Source organism: Orcinus orca, chromosome 2, assembly GCF_937001465.1.
Source record: "Orcinus orca chromosome 2, mOrcOrc1.1, whole genome shotgun sequence".
Classification (NCBI taxonomy): domain Eukaryota; kingdom Metazoa; phylum Chordata; class Mammalia; order Artiodactyla; family Delphinidae; genus Orcinus; species Orcinus orca.
In genome coordinates this window covers 109,042,651-109,065,319 of record NC_064560.1, presented here as the reverse complement: position 1 = coordinate 109,065,319, position 22,669 = coordinate 109,042,651, and the positions used below count along the sequence as shown (strand labels likewise).

General features: G+C 35.4%; 2 protein-coding genes across 9 annotated transcripts in view; one reads left to right on the top strand and one right to left on the bottom strand.

The window, feature by feature from the left end:
- The window catches only part of FAM227B (family with sequence similarity 227 member B), a 262,310-nt gene extending 261,598 nt beyond the window's left edge, over positions 1–712 (bottom strand). Inside the window, exon 1 of one of the 2 annotated variants that reach the window (XM_033408437.2) lies at positions 546–712. The gene's annotated coding sequence lies outside the window, so the exon portion shown is untranslated. Of the gene's footprint in view, positions 1–534 lie in introns of both variants that reach the window. The other variant, XM_033408436.2, reaches the window with a different exon arrangement.
- Positions 713–756: 44 nt separating this feature from the next.
- DTWD1 (DTW domain containing 1) lies at positions 757–22,011 on the top strand. Of its 7 annotated transcripts, none has more exons than XM_004281292.4 (6): positions 757–885; positions 1,910–1,986; positions 5,019–5,337; positions 9,767–9,910; positions 11,867–12,116; positions 19,355–19,662. In XM_004281292.4, exons 3-6 carry the CDS (start codon positions 5,074–5,076, stop codon positions 19,600–19,602), a joined length of 906 nt encoding a protein of 301 aa, XP_004281340.1. In that variant the 5' UTR covers positions 757–885; positions 1,910–1,986; positions 5,019–5,073; the 3' UTR covers positions 19,603–19,662. The 7 variants fall into 7 exon arrangements, with proteins under 7 accessions (XP_004281340.1, XP_004281338.1, XP_033264331.1 ...); XM_033408440.2 differs by adding an exon at positions 20,539–22,011 and having other exon boundaries at positions 770–1,986; positions 19,355–19,461; XM_033408441.2 differs by adding an exon at positions 20,513–22,011 and having other exon boundaries at positions 772–1,986; positions 19,355–19,461.
- Positions 22,012–22,669: the final 658 nt, after the last annotated feature.

The window sequence follows — 22,669 nt, the reverse complement described above, 5'->3', positions numbered from 1 at the left end:
GCCAATAAACCTTCATTGACGACTCTGAGCTCTCTTGAAATTCCTATAATTTATTAGTCATATTGTATTTTCTGTACTACCCACTCTTAACTTGATACGTAAGGTCCTCTAGGGTAAGGTTCTGTCTTTTATCTCTCACTTGTTAAATTCAGAGTATTCAATAAATCCATTGCTCAATATCCGGTCACTGTGTTTCTAAATCTCACAATTGTCAACATGCATTCCTTCTATTTGGATTTTCTTTGAGGTGGGGCAAGGAAAAAAGGTTTAATAATCCACCCACATATTCCACTTAATTTCTAACTGGAAAAGTGCACAAAGCAGTCCCACCTCTACACGAGTGTGCAGTTTTAAAGCAAACCAAATTATCAAGATATAATTTTTCTAACAGCTTTCATTACTATGCAGCACACGAAATACTTCTCTTGACATAGCCTTAAAAAAAGTTATAGAACAAAGTTCTCACGACTAAAATATTTTGGGAATTGGTAAATGGGGAAGTGTTCTGTAGGAACCGCATTTTTCACAACTCACTGCAACTGCACCTTGACAGTTTGTTTCGAGAACCGCGTCCCACTTTAGTGGTCCGGGTCAGTCTCACGGAGCGGGGTCCTGGTCTTCCATCCCGTCTCTCTGGAAAAGGGCAACACCACCGACCACTGGAGACGCTGAGGCGGGACTTTCCGTCTAACCCCTTACCGCGGTCCTCCCCGCCCGTTGCTGAGCGGGCCCTAGCAACGGCCTTAGCAACGGCTGGGCTCCTCCCTCCGGTGTCGCCCGGAAAGCGCTCCGCCGCGCCTGGCGGGACTAGTGCCGGGCGCGCGCAGCGGTCCTGGGCGGAGCGGAAGACGCGTGGAGCCGTGCGAGGACCCGTGGGTTGTGCAGGTGTGAGTCCCACCGAGATTCCTCGTTTGGGTCTCCGCGCCTCTGTGGGGACCAGACGTCTGGCCGGAGCCCGGCAGCTGCGAGAGTGGAGCTCCTTGGCCGGGCCCTGCCGGAGGTCGTGCCGGGTGTCTCTTTGTGAGCGGGGACCTGGTTTCTGCGCGGGCGCTTACATTAAGATTTTGTGGGCCCTCTGGGAAAAGGGTGTCCAAATTTTCCCTAAAAAAAATTTTTTTTCAGTGTATTCCACCCCAAGAAAAGTCTGTCCAGACAAAGTTAGTCCCCTAGGAACCCTATTCTTTATTTTTTAGTGTTTGGAGTGGTTTGGGGGCATTGGTTATCAGGGAAGGAGAAACTTAGTACAGACATAGTGTGCCATGCAATGTATTTAAAATATTAAGGTTATGATTACATAATAAGCAAAGAGGCGGTCCCTTATGGCTGAATTATTTGGGGGGAATGTAGGATAAGTCAGGAAGTATATTAACACTGCAAGCTGCCAATTCCACGAAGTTGGATGTTAAATCGCTGCTTGACTCAAAACCACAATATTTTAAGAATTACTTCTGTCGGAGCCCCAATGTACCGTGAAAAACTAAGGCAAGACTGTCTACCACATGTTGGGTGGTGTGTATGGAGGGTGCTGTTAACCTGTATGAAAAAGTTGGTACCTTGGGTTTTTTAACATGGATGTTGGACCTGTACATATGTGACCAGGTTCTTAAAAATAGGGGAAAAAAAATTGAAGTAGGTTTTATCTAGTACTGAATTGGTCCAAAGTACAGAATAGGGGAGTTTTATATAATGTTCCATTGGGAACTGAGTCAACTTGTAGCTAGGAGCCTTTTCCATTTTTATTTTAGAAAAAAAAAAAAAAATCTGCCAGGCTGCTAATTCTGCCATGCTGCAGATGGCCCATAAATGTTTGTCAGATACTTCAGTAGCAGGTGCATAGTGTATACTTCTTTTTCAGAATGGTTTTGATTTAGTTAACAAGTATTTGTTCAATTCCTCATGCTGCCCTAAGACATAGGAACAGGACAGATCCGTAAAGAATTCTGCTGTTGGAGAGCTGACTGCTAGGAGGGATAGTTTCACTAAAAGGTAACTCCAAATTAAAGTACAGTATGTGAAACTAGTAATAAGTGCATGAAAGTAAAGAGGTGTAAGAGATTCTAGATGGCCATGGGCCATCTAGAATCCTGACTTTGAGACTAAAAATAGAGGATTATGTGCAAGGTAGAACTGATACAACTTGATTAAGTTGGGGGATAAAGAGGGTAGAAGGAGAAAAAATTAATTTGTTTTCAACCCAGGTTGCAGAATGATGGGTGAACCATCAAGGTAAAAATATTTGTTAATTTCTTAGGAATAAAGTTTTTTTATGTTTTCTCAGTAACCCCCACCACTTCACTTGTATTTCCCACACATATTTGTTGTTAACAAGTATGTTTTGAAAGTTTTGAATCATCATGTTTGCAACAAATGATTTGTACATATTAGAGACAGGCTGTTGATTAGGTCAGGACAGATATCCTGGTCATATGGTTTTAGAGACCTTTGGAGGGAGCCACCCCTAACTTGGAACTGCCCGCCTCTTCTGTGTAGCCACCTCAGCCCTAGGTGGGAGTGTGTAGGCGGGGCACGTCGGGGAGCCATCAGCATTTACCTTTCACTGTCTGAAGGTATTTGTGTTGTCTGATTTTTGTAGAGTAAGGACATTTTATATAAGGCTTTGCTGATATTCATTTAGTTATATGCATGGAAGTCCAAGTGAAATATAGGGGGATATTTCTTTTTTTTTTTTTTTTGCGGTATGCGGGCCTCTCACTGTTGTGGCCTCTCCCGTTGCGGAGCACAGGCTCCGGACGCGCAGGCCCAGCGACCATGGCTCACGGGCCTAGCCGCTCAGCGGCGTGTGGGATCTTCCCGGACCAGGGCACGAACCCGTGTCCCCTGCATCGGCAGGCGGACTCTCAACCACTGCGCCACCAGGGAAGCCCAGGGGGATATTTCTGAGGCATCTCGGGAGGAGTGCACTTTGGGGCTCTAGAAAAACTCACCAGCAGTATTTCATTGAATGTCAGGCAACCACATTGACTTTCACGACACCCTTGGGGACTGCATACTTCCCCAGTAGGCCTGGTATGGCAGCACATGCAAACCCCTACATAGCTACTGGAATACCCAGAGAAATGGAGTCAGGTTGAATTAGACCACTCCAATTTCTTTTTTAGGTTGAGCCCCATGACCTGGGTAACTCAAGACTTAGCCTAAAAATGTTTTTAAGAACCTCAGGCAACACCAGAACAAACCCAAACCAAGAGGATTTAGGTACCAATTAACTTCCTAAGTGTAGTGATGAGACCTCTGTTGGCTTGTGAGAGTTGACCTTTTTTTGGCCAACAAAGGATTTGTAGCTCCGATTTCTGGAGACTAATAGGATCTCTTCCCAGTCTTTTAAGGCTGCTCCTGTCCTTAGAATGAATTTTTGATCTTAGGCAAGATTTCTTTACCCAGATTTGTAGATGGACTCTAGAAATCTGCAAACCACCTGAAATTGTGTGCAAAATGTTGTGTCTGTAAGTACATTTTCCTAGAGATAAGGTCGAAGACTGTCATGCAATGTTAAAAGGATATGAGCCTCAAGAAAAGGTGGCAGCTTAACGTTCTGCACTTTCTCAGTCATTGAGAGCATATTGACAAAGATAAAAGCCATTTTTAGGTAGATGATTTGGAGTGGAGGTCAGATAATGTTTTCCATTTGTGAGGCAAGAAGAAGGGGTTGGATCATCATTTTCAAATATCACTTTCTCTGAGCAACCCAAAATGTAAACCTGTACCTAATCAGTACACGTCAAAAATATTTATTGTATTTTGGCTTTCCCCTTGGGTAAGTTTGGCAAGTATATTTTACTTTTCCTTCAATGGCTAGCATCTTTTTTCTTTGTACTTCTTTATCTGGGTCTCAAGCTCCCCTGGGATTTACAATCTATAAAAAGCTCCTGACTAATTAAATTAGTATCACTAACTTCTTGTTAGTAAATTATGTCGTATGTTATGTTCCACTGGACTCTGTTCACTTTCTGTTTGGGAGAGCACAGAAAGTTTTCTGTTGCAGTCACAGCGTTTCTCCTGTCAGTGTTTGTACTCAAAGTGCCTGGAGTCTCATAGTTAAACACCACAATGCCATAAGGCTTTAGAATATGAGAATCATTTTACAGCTTTGGAATGCATATCAAATCAAATGGGCCCCAGTCTCTTTTCTCCCTCGAAGTATATTGTGCTTACAAAATATTTGAATAACAGTTTTGGCAGCCATCATCCTTCTTTGAAGGAAATATTTAAGTGGGAAAATTACTATTTTACCTCTAGAACTGAAGAATCTGAATGGTATATATTTTTGAAAAGCAGTGTGAATTCTTAGAGTGGGTGAACATTGATGTTACTCTGTAAAATTTTAACATTTGTAAGATTACACTTTAATCTTTACATATATGCATATATCTTTATATATAGTCATGTATTTCACCTTTTGGGATATTTTACAAGTTATAATTGGTAATGAATGCCTCTTATTTTAATGGATGTTTAGTTATATTTTTATGTGTTTTAATTTATGTTGGAGAAGACTACATCTTTTAGAACATTAACTAAATTTTACTGATTTCACTGGAACCTTGGATTTTCATTAGCGTTCAGACTGAGATCTGATATCACGTAATATTAATTGAAAGTCAGAGCTTACAGGGTTGAATACTCTCCTGGCTGATACTAACATTAAAACATTACATTCCTAATATTAACAAAATTACTGTTTCTGGGACAAAAATAGTCACTGAAAAATAGATCGTTCATACCTAAACTTTATATTTGAAATAGTTTTTCTAGGCAAGAGCCTTCCTATTTTTATGGAGGGAATAGCTTAAAAGGGTAATTTATTATTTTGAATATATTGCTTTTTCATTTTGTATTTTAAAGCATACTAATTTAGTGGTTTAAAAAACTTATTAACGTTTGTTAATAAATACTAAAAACAGCACACAGTTGTGAATTAAATTGAGTAATTTTTTTTGGTAGAAACAGTGAGTAAAATGTTTTCTGTTTTTTATTTTGCCTCCCACTTTTTTTTTCAGTGCATCTATGATATGTGTTTTAGAAATAAAAGTTAAACTTTGGTCTGAATGAAAAATGTCTCTCAATACACCTATATTTCTCAAAGAAAGGGAAGAAGGTAATTCAAAATTTGTGGAAATGCAACAGTCACAAACTACATCCATAGCTGCAGAATATCCTCTTCAAAACTTATGCTTAGCATCTCAAGAAGTTCTTCAAAAAGCTCAGCAAAATGGAAGATCAAAATGTCTCAAGTGTGGTGGTTCAAGAATGTTCTACTGCTATACATGTTACGTCCCAGTTGAGAATGTACCTATTGAACAGATACCACGTGTGAAGGTTGGTGAGAACTTTAATTGTTTGGAAGTAGGAAAATAGATTTTAAAAACACGTCTCATATATACCTACTCTAATATAACTGATAAGCTTGATAAATGATATTATTATGAAAATGAATTGTATTAATAGAAAGTGTAATCCTGTAGATTGGTAAACCTATATTTTTTTTCCTCGTCTCTAGAAAAAGAGGCACACATTGCCAAAACACTTGCATCTGAGATGAATGCTCTTGTTTTTAATGAAATCAGTTACTTTTTTAAATTAATGATTATAATTCATTTACTACATAGAAAAAAACATGGTATAAACTTGAATACTACAAGAGACAAGTTTACAGACTACATGAAGGAGCCTCAAAAACTACCTCAAGGGCCTTGGACTGCCCTTTGAGAAAACATATCCTGAAGGAACTAGGGTTGATTTTTGCTTAGGCAAAATCATGAGTTCAGCCCCATCCTGTACGTGGAGATGGAGCACATGTCAGTGACCAAAACTAAACAAAACTAAAATTGAAAGACTAAGACCTACTCATTGGGCTGTGTTATAATTGTTGTGATTTAAAGCCAGATTTAAAAAATTGATTTGAGTTGATTGCTTACCTTATACTTGTTGCTTACCAAGACTATTTTTGAGTAGATAAAAGGTCTGTAGACCACCATGTCTACGTAATCAAAAAATTTATTATGTGTATGTTAACTTGCCTAACAGTGACCCGAACTTTAGGAGCAAATCAAATAGTGTATGAAATTTGACTACTGCCTGTTAGAACTTTAAAGAGACCAAACCTACACATGGACTCATTAGAACTTGCCAGTATGAAAGTTGTAACTATATTTAAAGATATTTAATGTGGTGATTTTAAGGTTCATTTAAGTTTTCAAGTAAGAAAAATACTTTAACACTCATATTTTGTTACTTGAATTGTAGTTTAGCCTACATGTCACCTTGGCAAGTCCATGGTCTGCTTAGGGGTCTCAGATCACTCTTATAGGCTATTGGAAAGTTTACTGGCCAAGAATAAGTAAGAATGGAATCCAATCAGCTTCACAGTTACCTCAGAAAAACTGAGAGCCTGAGGACAATAATTATTTTTAAGTTGCCATTATCTTATAAGAATATTACATTTTGAAGTATAGTTTTGGAGGTATACACAGAATCATTTCATCTATTTATGTCATAGCCACATATAGAAAATATCCCATTAAAAGTTTTTTCTTAAGATATATTTTATTCAAAAGGATTGAAGATCAGAATAATAAAAGTTAATAATATATTGGCAGAGCTAATGTTTTCATAGGAATTTAATAATTGAGGATTATTTTTCAAATCAGTGGTCGTCCACTATTTAATCAAAATGACCCAAAACACTATGCCAAGAGTTTGATCAACTCTAAATCGCCTACTGGATGGTGCAGAATTTTCTGAAGTGTTTTATTTTAATTGCCAGAAATAAAATTGTATATGTTAATATAAATACTAAAATACTGTTACTATTAGTAGTAATAAAAACTCTACAAAATTTTCTTTCTAATTTCTACTTTATTTTTACAAATTGTTTAGCATTTGCTTTTAGATAGCCTGCTTGGGAAGGGAAGATGGCTACATAATGAGTAAGTACCTCCCAAGCTATAAATTTTAGTCTAGGGATTAAATTCATAAATATGTATCTTTTTAATGCAGAGTATAATTTTTTAAATGTCGTGACAAATGCATAAGCAAAGGTAAAAGGTGCTCTTGGTTTTTTTTAAAAAAAGGAGAAAAAAAATCATAAGATAAAAGAAAGTTTCAGCTCTATTAGAGTCCTAGAATTGAAAAGACTCTCTTTGGGAAAGTTGATAATCACATGGAAAAAGGCTTAGGTTTTTCTGCTAATGACATTTTGATAAATTTGGGCAGAAAGATTTGTGGTAAATCTCTTATAGAAAACATAGACGTTAGAGAACAGATTGATCTTCTTTAAATGTTTGAAAACAGAACATTTCTACTTGAACTCAGTCTGGTCAACTCTAGTGGTATTACTCTGCACCCTGTCATTATTTAAGATGTATCTTCCCTTAAAATGTACACACTAGAGCACAAACATATATTTACCTATTTTCATGATTTGACCCATGTCTGGGCTTTTGTTTCATAGTATAATTCTCAGGGGGAACTAAATATACCTGGACTGGCACCCAGGAATACTTTTTGAGCACAAATTTGGCATAATTGTTTTATACTTGTAGATGTTAGTCCATAATAGCTAGGTTCATGATTTGTAAAATACATTAATAACATTCAGTCCTGTTTTTTTTTGCGGTACTTGGGCCTCTCACTGCTGTGGCCTCTCCCGTTGCGGAGCACAGGCTCCGGACGCGCAGGCTCAGCGGCCATGGCTCACAGGCCCAGCCGCTCTGCGGCATGTGGGATCCTCCCGGACTGGGGCACGAACCCGTGACCCCTGCATCAGCAGGCGGACTCTCAACCACTGCGCCACCAGGGAATCCCCCAGTCCTGCATTTTTGATTTAAATGATATCCTTCAGAGATAGCTGATCAGAAATGTTGGTGATTACCTTTGGAATTTTCAGCTCTACTCAACGGCCGTATTAGAAAGTCAATTTCATTAGTATTAGAATACTTTGTCATGACCTGCTTTCTTTTTCTTCTTTCCTCTTTCCAACCTTACCTGGGCTAAGATAATGCTGAGCTGGTACTGAGAGACCCTGGGGAAAGGGAATGTAGTATCAGCTGGGACTGAGCGTCATGAGGAAAGTCTGATGTAGAGTTCAGCCAGAGGTAGACTGATGTAAAATCGTTTGTGAACTGCCTACTTAAATGGCAAATATTCTATAACTAGAAGTTGGTTTGATGATTGGAAGCAATTGGCTCCAACTTATAAATGATCACTAGGCCTGAGTGGGAGGGTAGGACACATGGGGTTTGAAACCCTAGATTGAAAACTATTTGGGATATTTATGACCCTTCTAGGGTATATACTGTCCTCTTTCCATATAATCATCCTGAAAGATAAACTATGTACGTTTGGGATCATCTAGTAGCATACAGCAACTGCCCCTTTAAAAAACAGTTCTGGAGTTAATGATACACACAGCATGGGTGAATCTCACAATAATTATTCTAAGTGAAAGAAATCAGATGAAAAGAGTACATATTTTATGATTTCATTGATACAAAATTCTAGAAAATACAAACTAACCTATAATAGTAGCAGATCAATGGTTGTCTAAGGACTGTGGGTGGTAGGTGATGGGGAAAAGGGGAAGGAGGGAGGCACAGGAAGACTTTTGGGGGTGATGGATTTGTTCATTATCTTCATTGTGGTGATGAGTGCAAAGGTGTAACATGTTAAAACTCATTAGATTGTACACTTTAAATATATTTATTGTATCAATTTTATCTCTTTAATAAAGCTGTTTTAAAAAACAAGAAAAATAGTTTTGTAACTATTTTGTAACCGGGGTAAAATAGCTATGTGCCCCAGGGTAAATGCCTAGATTCTTGCCTTTTAGTGTGGGATGGGAGCTGGAAGAGTGCTTATCATAACAAGTCATTTGAACTCTACAGCGAAGAATCCATCTCAGAGACTTTCATATATATAATGGGGGAGATATGACTTGTCTTTTATTTTCATAATCATGGCTGAATGCAGGACTTGTACAAGCATTATACAGAAAACTAAAACAAGTCAGTGAAATAATAGAAAAATCTAACTCAAAAAATTTGCAGATAATATTATTTTTGCGTAGAGACAGGACATAGTTCATAGTAATTAAATAATGAAACCTTAAGGAAAATAGGCAAAATGATTTTGAAGAGAGTTATTTCTTATATAAAGAGTGTACCTCCTAGAACCATTCTGTTACTGTTTTTTCCAGTTAATAATTATTTTCACTTGTGCTGTTAATTATGCTGAGAATCATGATGTTAAAATAAAAGATAATACCTTTGACCTCAGAAGATGTTTAAGGAACAAAATTTTAGCTTGAGTTTTAGATCTAAAGCTTTTGCCCAAACTTATGTTTCCTTTTAATATATTGTAAAATTAATAGACCTAAAAGTTTATAGGAATTATAAAAAATGTCCTTGGCACAGATATTGAAATGCAAAGAATATGACTCAGTGCCAATGTGATTTAAATGAAAGTGACATTGGAACATTGCTATAAGAGAAGATTCTATGTTAAATGAGTTGAAAATAGTTGTTCTAGTACATGATTAACAATATTGAGGAATAAATTTGTGTTTCCTTTATGACTGTTACCATTCTTAGTATTTGTTCTAGAAAAGTATGACTTTTCAATCCATAATTGTATTTATAGGATCTTAGTGTGAACTTGCTATTTAAGCTTTAAAGACCATTTTTGTTAATGTAAAAATTAGAATTTTTATATTTGTTTTGTTCATTTGTCTTTTTTCTTTAAATTTTAGCTTCCATTGAAGATTGACATCATTAAACATCCAAATGAAACAGACGGCAAAAGCACTGCTATACATGCAAAACTCTTAGCACCTGAATTTGTGAATATTTATACATATCCTTGTATTCCAGAATATGAAGAAAAGGACCATGAAGTAGGCAGCTTATCTTTTTTTTACAACTTCTCACGTTGAATCAAAAAATGAATTTTAAACCCCATTGCCTTTCTGAACTTACTTGAACATAATTTAATATTTTGTTTAGTGATCTAGGGTTAAATCTTATATAGCACTAAACAACGCACAGTTTACTTCACTATTGTCTTCAAAGATCAAATGATCCTAGATGTTGAGCTTTTTTGAGTCTGTCTTTCTACTTTTTATTGTTTGCATTATTTCTTCAGGTTTTTACTCTTTGCCAGTACTACTAGGCCTGCTTTTACTTTTCTCCCGTCTCCATTCTCCTGCCTATACTACACATAGATAGTCTAATTTGATACAAACTGAGAAACCAGATTACAAATGTTGTTGGAATTTCTCCAGAAGAAGAAGAGACAGACTAAGGTAGAAGGATTTTTAGAAATTCTCTCTAAATTAAGAGCATTAGTACATGGCCTTTGTAATATTTCTTTTGGCTACTCAGAGGCCTTCCTTACTCATTTCTAGATTCTTAATTGGTTTTCACATAGTTGAAGTGTTCACGTTAGTGACAGCTGGTCTTGTTGAAAAGTGATGTTGCAATAGATCTCAAAAAACTAGGGCTTGAATACTTCTGAAAGAAGCACATAAACCCTTTTAGGTCTCTTGGGGGAACATTTGTTGGTATGGTTAATTTAGAAGCAAAATTAAAAATACATTCATTTGTTCAAGGAAGAACTTGGTAAGTTTTTCCTTTCTTATCAATATATTTATATTTTTTGGTTGAGTTTATAGAAAGTTGTGTTTGTAAATAATATATGAGTTTCGGATCTAGGAATATATTTGTACTTCCTTCTCTGGTCAGCTAGGTTATCATCCATGTCAATTAAATAGAACACAGTGCTAGGTAATATAAAAAGATGTGACATGATTATAGTCCAAGAAAACTAAAAAGCCCTGGACTTCGCTTATTGGGTATGGGGGATATGTAGGCATGCATCGTGAATGTCTGAAAAACTTTTATAATGTCGAAGTTGATAAATTCAAGATTTTAAAGTTTATTTTAATATTTATTTTTTCATATTAAAAATGATACATTTTCATTCAAGAAAACTTGGGAAATAGAGAAACGTATGGAGGATAACATCTATGATTCTATCAACATTTGTTCATTTAACAGATATTTACTGGGTGCCTGCTTTGTGGCAGGAGTTTTTATACTTTGGATATACAGTACAGTATATAAGGTCTCAGTAAAAACATGCTGAAAGAAAGGAGGTGCCATAATTTACTGAATTATTCCTTGAAAGTTAGATTTCTTTAGTTTTAGTTTTTCACTGTAATAAGTGTACTTTAACAAATATTCTGGGTATTGTGAGTATGGTGTGTGTTTAGAATTATTTTATTAAGATAAATTCCCATATGTGAAATTATTTGACCAAAGGGTATGAACATTTCAAGACTCTTGACTTAAATTGCCAAACTGCTTTCACAAAGAGTTATACTATTTAAACCTGATGTCAGTAATGGCTGTAAAGGCCTATTACACCATTTCCTCACCAGCATTGGCTGTATCATTTGTTTTATCGTTGCTTATTATAGGTGAAAATGGTATTTAATTATTGAGCACTTTTCAATGGTTCTTTTACAAAGTACCCCATACTTTGCCTTTTATCTTATGAAATATTATAGACTTTAGTTTTTTGATTTAAGGTACAATTAACTGAGCTTCTCTCAATAGGTGAATAACTTATTTTGAAGTACAAAAATAATTCTAGGTAGTGTATTATGATTATAAATTACTAGGGAAGAGCCAAAAACTTTACCATATATATTAAAGAGGCACATATAATAGAACCTAATGCTTGTTTCTCAGATATTCAACGTATTTTTTCCTCTTAAAGTTTTAAGTCAGAATTTATTAATTTTGAAGATCATAATAGCACACTACTAACTTAAGCTTCTTTGCTTTAGGTTGCACTTGTTTTTCCTGGACCTAACTCTGTTTCAGTAAAAGAAATTTCTTTTCATCTCCAAGAAAAGATTCAAAATAATGTTGGAGGCAAAAATGATGACCTTGACAAGCCATTCATTAAACGCAAGAAAACTGAAGAACAGGATTTGAATGACAGCAAGTGCAAAGACACAACACTGAAAAAAATTGTATTCATAGATAGCACCTGGAACCAAACAAACAAAATATTCACTGATGAGAGACTGCAAGGTAAGAAAAAAAATGTTGCATGTTTTTGATTGTTCTGTCCCCCAACTTTCATTTCAAAGAACTTCAAACCTACAGATTTATTGCAAGAAGAGTTGCATTGAATACACATACATTTTGCCACATTTGCTTTATTTTTCCTCCTCTATTATATGTATGTTTGTGTACTTAGATATCATATATGTTTTTGGTTGAACCATTTGAAAGTAAGTTGCAGGCTTTGCAATATATCACCCTTAAATACCTAAGTGTACAATTTTTAAGAATAATTGCATAATCACTATACCATTATCACTCTAAGAAAATTAAGAAAAGTTCTGTGATATCTCATATGCAGTCCACATTCATATTTCCCTAATTAACCCCAAAATATCTGTTGTAGCTCTTTTCCTCTGATGCAGCATGTAAACTCAAATTGCATTTGGTTATTATGTCTCTTTAGTCTCTTTTAATGTAGAACAGTCCCCTGTTTTTGTTTTTCATGACTTAGACTTGTGTGAAGAGGATAGGTCAATTGTCTGAATGTTTCAATATTAGATTCAGTTTAAATATTTTTGCAAGGATACTTCAGATAAGGATAAATACAGGGTTGCCCATGACAATTCCAGTTTATATCTATTGTTTTGATATAATTATTAATAGCATCCCCTTTCACTCTCGGAAATGAAGCTGTTTGGCTGATTAATTATATGGTTAACCTATTCATAGCTCAGGTTGTATACATCAGGTCAGGAGGATATAATGTAAGTTGTTCCATTACTGCTGATAACTTTAATTCCTTGATTAAAGTGGTGATTGGCAAATTTCTCCATTATAAAGGTTATTTTCTTCATTGAAATTAGTAGTAATCTGTGGGGTGATGCTTTAAGATGGTGAACTATTCCCAACTGCTTTTTACTGAGTGGTTTTAGTATTTATTGATGACTGTTGCCTAAATCAGTAATTACATTAAGGATTACAAAATGATGAAATTTTAATATTATTATTTCTTCTACATTTGTTAGCTGGCATTCTTATGTAAAGAAGAGCTTTTCTTTTTTCCCTCTTCTTTTTTTCTCTTTTTGAGATCACTGTGGTCTTATGGATTTCCTTTTAGTTCAGTGTATTATAATGTATCATGATTGTATTCTTTTTGATGTCCAAATTGTCTAAAATTTTGCTCTTGGGAGCCCTTCAAGTCCTTTGTGGCATGGCCTAATTAGTCTTTCTGTTACAACAGGATGTCCCAAGTTCACTTGTACTTTTTTTCCTGCCCCAGACCTAGAATTAATTACTTGAAGGAGCTGTGGTTCTTTTAGTGGGGAATGGTATTAGAAACCAAGATCTGGTAAATTTATTACTGCTTGGATGTCATTGCTTCAGTGGACAGAGCCAAAAGAAATAAATAGATATATATTATGAGTTCACATGGATAGTTCCAATTCAGATTTAACATTACTTTCTTTTGTTTTATGTTTGTATGTTTTTCTCTTAGAGTGAAAAGCTTAGTGTCTAATAATAATGGTTTAAAAAAGTTGCTTTACTTGCCCAATAACACAACTAGTAATATGAAGAATGTTACTTGTCTTGTTCCCTTGCACCTTACTCAGTTCTTCAGTCTTTCTCAGTAGTTTCTCTAAAACCTTTAGGTTTATTTCTAGCTCTTTGATGGCTTTATTTGTGTACCATGTATGATTAGAAAGCAAAAGAGCTACCCAGTTGGTATTAGGCAGTTTCCAAAACAGTTTCAAACTGGGAGAGCTTCTCCCAGGCAATTGTTAAAAATATCCATCCTCTAGAAAAGAAAGTTTATGACACTTTTTGGAATCCTGTGATAATTAGTCCCAAGCTAAAGTGAGCGACAATGCTAGATTTACCTAACTTTATTTATATCGTTTATATCTCTTGAAAACAGCATACATGTTAGAAAGATTGCTTTGTCATTCTACTTCTGTGTGCTTGGGTGTATGTGTGTGTGACAGATAGGCAGAGAGATAGAGACAAAGAAGTGTGTGTGTGTGTGTGTGTGTGTGTGTGTGTATGAGAGAGAGACAGAGACAGAGAAAGATGACGGAGCATAAGATTTGCAGCATTGTTGCTAATGTTTAATAGATGAAACCCTAAAGTCCTGCTCTTTGGAGTACTGCCTGCCACGTTACCTTGGATGGTTACAGCAGCAAGTTACTCCTCAGTTTGAAGATTTTCCTGAGGCTTTTCTTTAAATTACTTTATATGGTAATTGAAAAGGTCAAGTGAAGAACGTAAGTGATAACACTTGAAAAAATTGTAAAAGGAACTATTGAGGTACAATTCAAATATGTTTTCAGCCGTTGTGCTTAAGGCTTCAAATCACATTTGTACAAAAAATTTCTGTTTCTCAGATCACATAGAAAGTATCATATATTTCAATTCTGTGCTACATCAGAATTTTAAAAGGGATTTCTTAAACCCTTCAAAATCATGAAGTAAATGGATTTCTAGAGTCAGTCTTCTCTGCATGCCCTATTTCACCCCCTGCCTCTTCTGGCTCCTCATTGCACCACAAGAAATATTTAGGGCTTGGCATATTTATAATCTCTACATATGTGAAATACCAGTTTCCAGATAAGCCAAGTTACTTCCACAAGAAACAGCCCTTTTTTGTTATAAATCATTGCCATTAGGTTTTAAAACGGTTTATCATTTGATAGGATTAAACTGAACAAACCAACTCTAAACCTCAGTTTAAACCCTCAAATATAGTGTATTGGAATGTTTGTTTCTGTTATCTTATTATGAATGTTGAGATTAAGAATCCCCTTAACAATGTAACATACTGTTTTGCCAGACTTTACAGACAGAGAGCTGTAGATGTTTTACTGCTGTCAAAATAAAACATTTGAAGTTTGAGTGCCTAATTTAATCATAAAATGTAAGCCCTCAAGTGAAAAATGGCATAACATCCTTGAAGGTCCACCACAGAAAGGCTTGGGGGAATGCAGTGGGGAAGGATGGTTTCTTTTTGTTGGAGAAGGACTCAAAATTGTTAAAACTAGCATTCATCACTTCAATAAGCGGTGCTGGGAAAACTGGAGAGCTACATGTAAAAGAATGAAATTAGAACATCCTCTAACATCGTATACAAAAATAAACTCAAAATGGATTAAAGACTTAAATGTAAGACCAGATACTTTAATAAAGGAAAACATAGGCAGAACACTCTTTGACATAAATCAGAGCAATATTTTTTTGGATCCATCTCCTAAAGCAAAGGAAATAAAAGCAAAAATAAATAAATGGGACCTAATTAAACTTATAAGGTTTTGTACAACAGAGGACACCATCAACAAAATGAAAAGACAACCTATTGAATGGAAGAAAATATTTGCAAATGATATGCCTGATAAGAGAGTGATATCCAACATATATAAACAGCTCATCACATCAAAAAGCAAATAATCTGATTAAAAAATGGACAGAAGAACTGAATAGACATTTTTCCAAGGAGGGAATACAGATGGCCAACAGACACATGAAGTGGTGCTAATCATTAGGGAAATACAAATCAAAACCACAATGAGATATCACCTCACACCTGTCAGAATGGCTATCATCAAAAAGAACACAAGTAACAAATGTTGGTGAGGATGTGGAGAAAAGGGAACCCTCGTGCACTGCTAGTGGGAATGTAAATTGGTGCAGCCACTATGGAAAACAGTGGAGGTTTCTGAAAAAACTAAAAATTGAACTACCATATGATCCAGCAATTCCACTCCTGAGTATATATTTTAAAAAAACTAAAAACATTAATTGAAAGACATACGCACCCCAGTGTTCATAGCAGCATTATTTACAATTGCCAAGTTATGGAAGCAACCCAAGTGTCCATCAACAGATGAATGGATAAAGAATACGTGGCATGTATGTATGTATGTGTATATATGTATATATATACACACACACACATAAACACATACAAACATACACACAGAATAGAATACTACTCAGCCATAAAAAAGAATGAAATTTTGCTATTTGCAGCGACATGGATGGACTTGGAGGGCATTATGCTAAGAGAAATAAGGCAGACAGGGAAAGACATACTGTATGATATCACTTATATGCGGAATCTAAAAAATACAACAAACTAGTGAATATAACAAAAGAGAAGCAGACTCACAGAGAGAACAAACCGATGGTTACCAGTGGGGAGAGGGAAGGGGGGAGGGGCAATAGAGGGGTAGGGGAGTAAGAGATACAAACTATTAAGTATAAAATAAGCTACAAGGATATATTGTAAAACACAGGAAATATAGCCAATATTTTATAATAACTATAAATGGAGTATAACCTTTAAAAATTGTGAATCACAGTATTAGAAATTTGTAACATATAATATCATACAGCATACTTCAATTAAAAAAGATTTGCTCTTATTAGATTAAATTATTATTTAGTTTTGCTTTTTTTGACCTGTATGTGGTTTTCAGGACTCACATTGTAAACTTACCATTTTGTTTCTAAATTTGTAGCTAGAGTTTATTCATTTTCACTGATGTGTAATACCTGATTGTGTGAATATACTACAGTTTACTCTGTCTCCTGTTGGTGACACAATTGAATTATTTCTAGTTTTTGCTGTTACACACAGTGCTACTATGAACATTCTTGCACATGTGCAAGCTTCCTCTAGGAAACGAACCTAGAAGCGGAATAGCTCTGTTGTTACATATAAGAATGTTCAGTTTTCCGAGATAATGCCACCTGTTTTCCAAAGTGTGGGTATACAAATTTATACTCCCATAATTAATGTGTAAGAGTTCCCATCGATCATAATCCCTCCTACCATTGTCTTGCCAAATGTTTGATTTTTGCCAATAGAGTGCGTATAAAGTGGTATCTCATTGTATTGATAATGTGCCTTTCTCTAATTACTAATTGGACTGAGCATCATTTTGTTTGCTTATTTGGCCATACACATGTCCTGTTCTATGAACTATCTATGTCCATCTTTCTAGTGTTTCATTTTTCTTATTTGTATAAGTTCTTTATATATTCTAGAATATAGATAATAATGTTTGAAATATCTTCTTGCAGTTTGTGGCTCCTCTTTTAAATTTCTTTATCTTTTGAGGAACTGAAATTCTTAGTGTAGAATTTATCCATCTTTCATGTTTACCACTTTTGTGTCTTTTAAAAATAATCCTCTCTACCCCAAGATATTTCTAATAATTTGTTCATAGATGTAAAAAAATATTTTCTGTGTATGTCAGAGGTGTTTCTTCCTTTTCAGTTCTTGTGCATCTAATTAATTTATTATTTTTGTATTGCTGTGTTAACTAAGACCTCCAGTGCAGTATTGAATGGAAGGCTTGTGGAGGTCATCCCTGTTATATTTCAGTCTGATAATCATTGTCTTTTAAATGGCAGGTTTAATCAGTTTGTATTTGCTGTGAGTATTGATTTATTTGGACCTATTTCTATCATCTTTATTTTTATTTATCTTGCTCTTTACTACTTTTTTCTTTTCCTGGCTTTTCTTTTTATTTTTCATATTCCATTTTTTAATGTTCCTATTTTGGTTCTTTTAGGGAATTGTACTATGCACATGTAACTTAAAAAAATTCAAAGTCAAACAATATTTTTACCTCTCCTTTTGAACACTGTAAGGCCTTAATACACTTAAGCTTGATTCATCCCCCTCCTAGTTATTGTTATTTTCTTCATTATTTTTTGTTCTGTCTTTTATTTTCAGGCCACAAATTACATATTATTATTGTTTTTCTTTAATACTGGCATCATTTCTTTGGATTTGCATAGATGTTTACCATTTTCTTTGCTCACCATTCTTATAACTCAGACTGTTTTTTCTGAAATACATCTAGAAATTCATTCCATTGGATCTCCAGTTGGCATATGTTTATTGGCATATTTTTGTTTGTCTATTAATATTTTTCACTCTTGTTCTTGATATATAGTTCTGCTGGGTAGGTAATTTTAGGTTGCCAGTTATTTCCTCTTGGCACTTTGAAGATTTTATTCCAGAGTCTTCAATATTTTATTGTTCCTAATAAAAAGTCTCCTGTCATTTTGATTACCTTTCTTTTGTATATGATCTATCTGTTCTCAATGGCTACTTTAAAAATATTCTCTTTAGTCTTGCTCTTTTGCAGTTACACTACTATAAGGAGGATCTCTGCACTGATTTCTTTGTATTTATCCTCCTTGAGATACATTATGTCATGTATCTGTGACTTTGCATTTTTTAAAATAGTTTCTGGAACAGTCATAGGCATTATCTCTTTAAATGCTATCTCTCATCCATTCTCTTTGCTGTCTCCCACAGAACTCCTATTAGATATATATTTGATCCTTCATATCTCTTAATATCTTGATATGTTTTTATATTATTTATTTCTTGTCATTCTCTGCCACATTTCTTAGGTAGCTGTTAAGTTAAAGTGAGGCGTGATAGTAGGAAATCATTGATGACTCAGAGGTTCCTAATCTGGGTCAGTGGGCCAATTTTGATATTACCTTCTTCACTTTTATTTCTCACTTTAAAATAAAATACGATTTTTAGAAAGTATTTGCAAACTAAATATAATGTGAGTCTGAGTATTGGTCTAAGGTACTAAAAGCATTCTGGGTTTGTATGTTGACATCTGAGTTGTAAGAGATGAGAGTACTATTGTATGATTTCATGAGTCATTTCCTCTTTAAATATACAGGAGCAAGGCATTAGCTTACTGCGTTATTGAGTCTCTGAAACACAGATGTGACAGCTAATGAAACAGCTCTAGGTACTCTGTTCATGAACATAATAGCCAAAAAGTGATAATCCAGAAGTAGTTTTAACAGTATTAAGGACCACTAACCTGCCTACGTGGTCTCAGTGAATTTCAGAACAATATTTTAAATGTCAGTTTATCAAGGAAATGAAACTCTTCTGAAAATTGATGAATTTAGTCCTGTCACAGATTAAAGTCAAAAAAGACACTGGCAAGTAGAAGACAGAAAGAGATGAACATCTTAAATGTTAACTACTTTTAACCAATTTGCTACAGGTCCAAGACTTATACATAACTGTCATGGATAAGATTTCATCCTGTGTTTTATATTGCTTCCGTATATACCTTAATACATTTGAGAAAATATCCTATTTGGAATTGGGATTGAAGGAATTTAAAGAAAATCCTGAAAGTAATTAAGGGAAATTATTATTGTACCACACCCTGTGGTTAACAGGAAATATTTATACTTCTCTTATTTGTTTTTGGCAGGGTTGCTACAAGTTGAGTTGAAAACAAGAAAAACTTGCTTTTGGCGCCATCAAAAAGGAAAGCCAGATACCTTCCTTTCCACAATTGAAGCCATTTACTACTTTCTGGTAGATTATCATACTGATATTTTAAAAGAGAAATACAAAGGACAATATGATAATCTTTTATTTTTCTACTCTTTTATGCACCAGTTGGTAAAGAATGCCAAATGCCCTGGAGACAAGGAAACAAGGAAACTTACCCATTAGTTTTTAGGAAGTCATTTAATGTAATTTTATTTTGCTAAAATCAATAAAATTATAACTGTGCTTTGTTTATTCCTAGGAAATATTTCTGTATAATGTCTGTAAGACCACTTGAAAAAATAAGGTTTTATTTATTTTACTTCATATTTTTTAAAATGAAGTTATTTCTAAGGGAGTTTTCAGAGATAGTGTTGGCTGAAAAATTCAACTTGGCATATCTCAATTTTATTACCATATTTTAATATAATAATGTGTTGTATTTATATATATATGTAATTAGATATAATTAGATATTTGTTTAGAGATCTTCATATCTTTCCACCTATACTCACAGAATCTCCTCAAGTAATTTGTTTAAGGTTAATGATAAACATGGGCAGAACTAGAATTGTAGCTCCAGTCCCATAAGGCTATTTCTTCTTAAGTCAACCCTGTCTGTGGTGGACATTTGTTGCTTTTTTCATCTGCCTGGCATCTTTTTTAGGGAGAAATTGCTAGCAATCATGTCCTATCATAGGGATGGACGTATGACCCGGTTTAGCAAGCAAAGTGCCTAGTGATTGATCCAGGGATGAGCACATGTCCCAACATCCTTCTTGATAAGTGATATGGTTGCTCTAGGAGATAGGGTTTATTTTTCAAAAAGCAGTGGTTAAAAGCACAGACTCTAGAGCTAGACTATCTAAATCTAAGTCTCAGCTTTCTTTTTTCCCCTACCAGTCATTTGTCAGTTTCTTCATTTCTGAAGAGATGGTAATACAGTAGCTATTTTAGGATTATGGTGAGGTTTAACTGAATTAATGTATCTAAGGGGCTTTCAAGAGCAGCTGGCATATACTAAGTGCTATAAATGTGTTTACTGTTTTTATTATTTTATGAAATTGTGAAATAAGCATGATGTATATAATCCTAGAGCTACTGGTGACATCTCTGCTGCAGGTGGCAAGAACTTGCCTTAGAATGAAGCCAGCAAAAGAAAGCAGAGTGGAGAGATAAAAAGACTGAGTCCTGAGGACATCATTTAATCATCTAATCTAGCTGCTTGTGAATGGAACCCTACTGTGCTGAATAGCTTCTGTTTGCCCTCTGGATCCAAACTCCACTCTTTCCCATTCTGCTCTCTGCTCTGTGAGGTAGGTCCCCTTGACCACTGGCTTTTGCTTGGGATCAGCAAATGGAAGCACTGCAGGAGATTGAGGGTTGAAAGGAAAATGAAATTATTTATTTCCCTTGCTCCTTTCCTGGCAGGTCACCATGGGTTGGGTGTGTCCTTCTACTGATGGTCATCCTATCAGGCATCCCTTTCCCAGCAGTTATTCCAGTTAACTTCAGGCCCATGCTTCCTCCGTTTACCCCTTTTCACTTATATCGTGATGAGGCCAGGGTATTAATAGCCCCAGAGTAGGTCATTATACCTTGCTGGTTTTCCTAAACCCTGCCTATACCTTTGTAAATAGTAATTTTATTATATTTTTCTCAAATGTCCCCATTTGAAGTTGCCCTCTTTCTGGGACACTGACTGTTAAATTTCACCCATGTGGGTGCTAGAAATAACAGTACATTTCCCAAAGTATACTCAGTGGGACACGTGTTTTTATGAATAAATGAGTAATTGGTAAAATTTGTTTGCTGTACCTTATATTCCCCTGTTAGAGATTCAAAAGGCACAAAATGAAAGTGCTGAAAAGTCCTGAAATAAACATTTTGAACTTTATTTAAGTTAGTATTTCTTAAACTTATTTGAATAAGTAATACCTGCTAATATACTGTGGAAATAGAACATTTGAAACATTGTACTTTAGAGCAGTCCCTGATTAATATATATGTGGCAGTTGAGGCCTAAAGAGATTAAGTAACTTGCCTATAAGGTCACACAACTAATTAGTGGTAGAACCTTATCTAGAATCTAGGACTTTTGATTTGGTTCAGTGAGGTCACCATTATATTATGCTTTTCATTAAAAGGAATATGGATTATATAAGGTTTGAATATTATTAGTCCCATATTCTTAGCCAGATAAACTAGCTGACTTGCCTATTAGTTAATAGGCAATAACTGGCTAGCAGTTATTTTTCAAGAATGGAATTAAAATGGATTTCTTCATGTTTAGAACTTGACCTTGGGAACAGAAGAAGGCCTGAATTGATTTAAGCAGGGCCAAAGTTGGATTCCTCTGGGCTAAATTTGAACTTTCCTGAGCCAAAATCTATTGCCATTTAACTGGCTCTCCAAACCAACAAAATATAATTGTTAAAAGGGAGAGGGGGGAAAAAAGAACTCATTTGCCCCTATCTTACAGCTGTCTTAAGAAAGATAACCCATATACTCCATAAGAGCCTAATTTATAACTAAGGCCAGAAAAATCTTAAGTTTTTCCCCCCAAGTAATAATAATACCTGTTTGAACAATGAATTGTCTGTACTTGTCTTGTTTTTCTTTGGTATGAAAGACTGTAAAAATGAAACTAGTTTTTTACTCCTCCCTGTATTCTTTTTTTCATGCTCCTTTGAAGTACATTCTCAAGTACTTTCTGGGCCATATGTATTTCCAAACATCTGGTGTATTGCTACTTACTCTTGTGCTACTGCTGTCACCATAAACACATACATGTCTGGGTTAGCCTCCTTGAGGGTGAGACATGCATGAAGCAGAGCCAGGTTACCCTGGTCACCCTAGCTGAATCCTGTCTTCGATTGGCTGATAGCCAGTATGTATGTGAACCATCTCAGCCAAGATCAGCAGAACCACCTAACTGACACCTATCTGATTCCAGATTTGTGAGCAAGGGAAGTCCATTGTTATGCTTCTGAAGCCTTATAGCTATTATTATACAGCATTGTTGTGCCCATATATATCTCATCTTTGGATATAGTATCAGACACACCTTCCTCAAGTGCCTTTTCACATTCTTGGCCCCACTGTTTCCTAGGCCACCAGCCACTTTGCCATAGCTACCACCCTACATAGTGACACACTACTAGCAGGCTGGAGTGATTCTTCTGCCTGAGGTCAACTAGCCACATGCTCAGAATCTCTGGCCCATCCCAACGCTTCTGGACTCAAGGAAGCA

Excerpts from the sequence above, each read along its gene's own strand:
- DTWD1 (XM_004281292.4), top strand. The coding sequence starts at position 5,074 with ATGTCTCTCAATACACCTATATTTCTCAAAGAAAGGGAAGAAGGTAAT. Across the intron at positions 5,338-9,766 it reads AACAGATACCACGTGTGAAG|CTTCCATTGAAGATTGACAT; the intron begins GTTGGTGAGAAC and ends TTTAAATTTTAG. Across the intron at positions 12,117-19,354 it reads CACTGATGAGAGACTGCAAG|GGTTGCTACAAGTTGAGTTG; the intron begins GTAAGAAAAAAA and ends TGTTTTTGGCAG.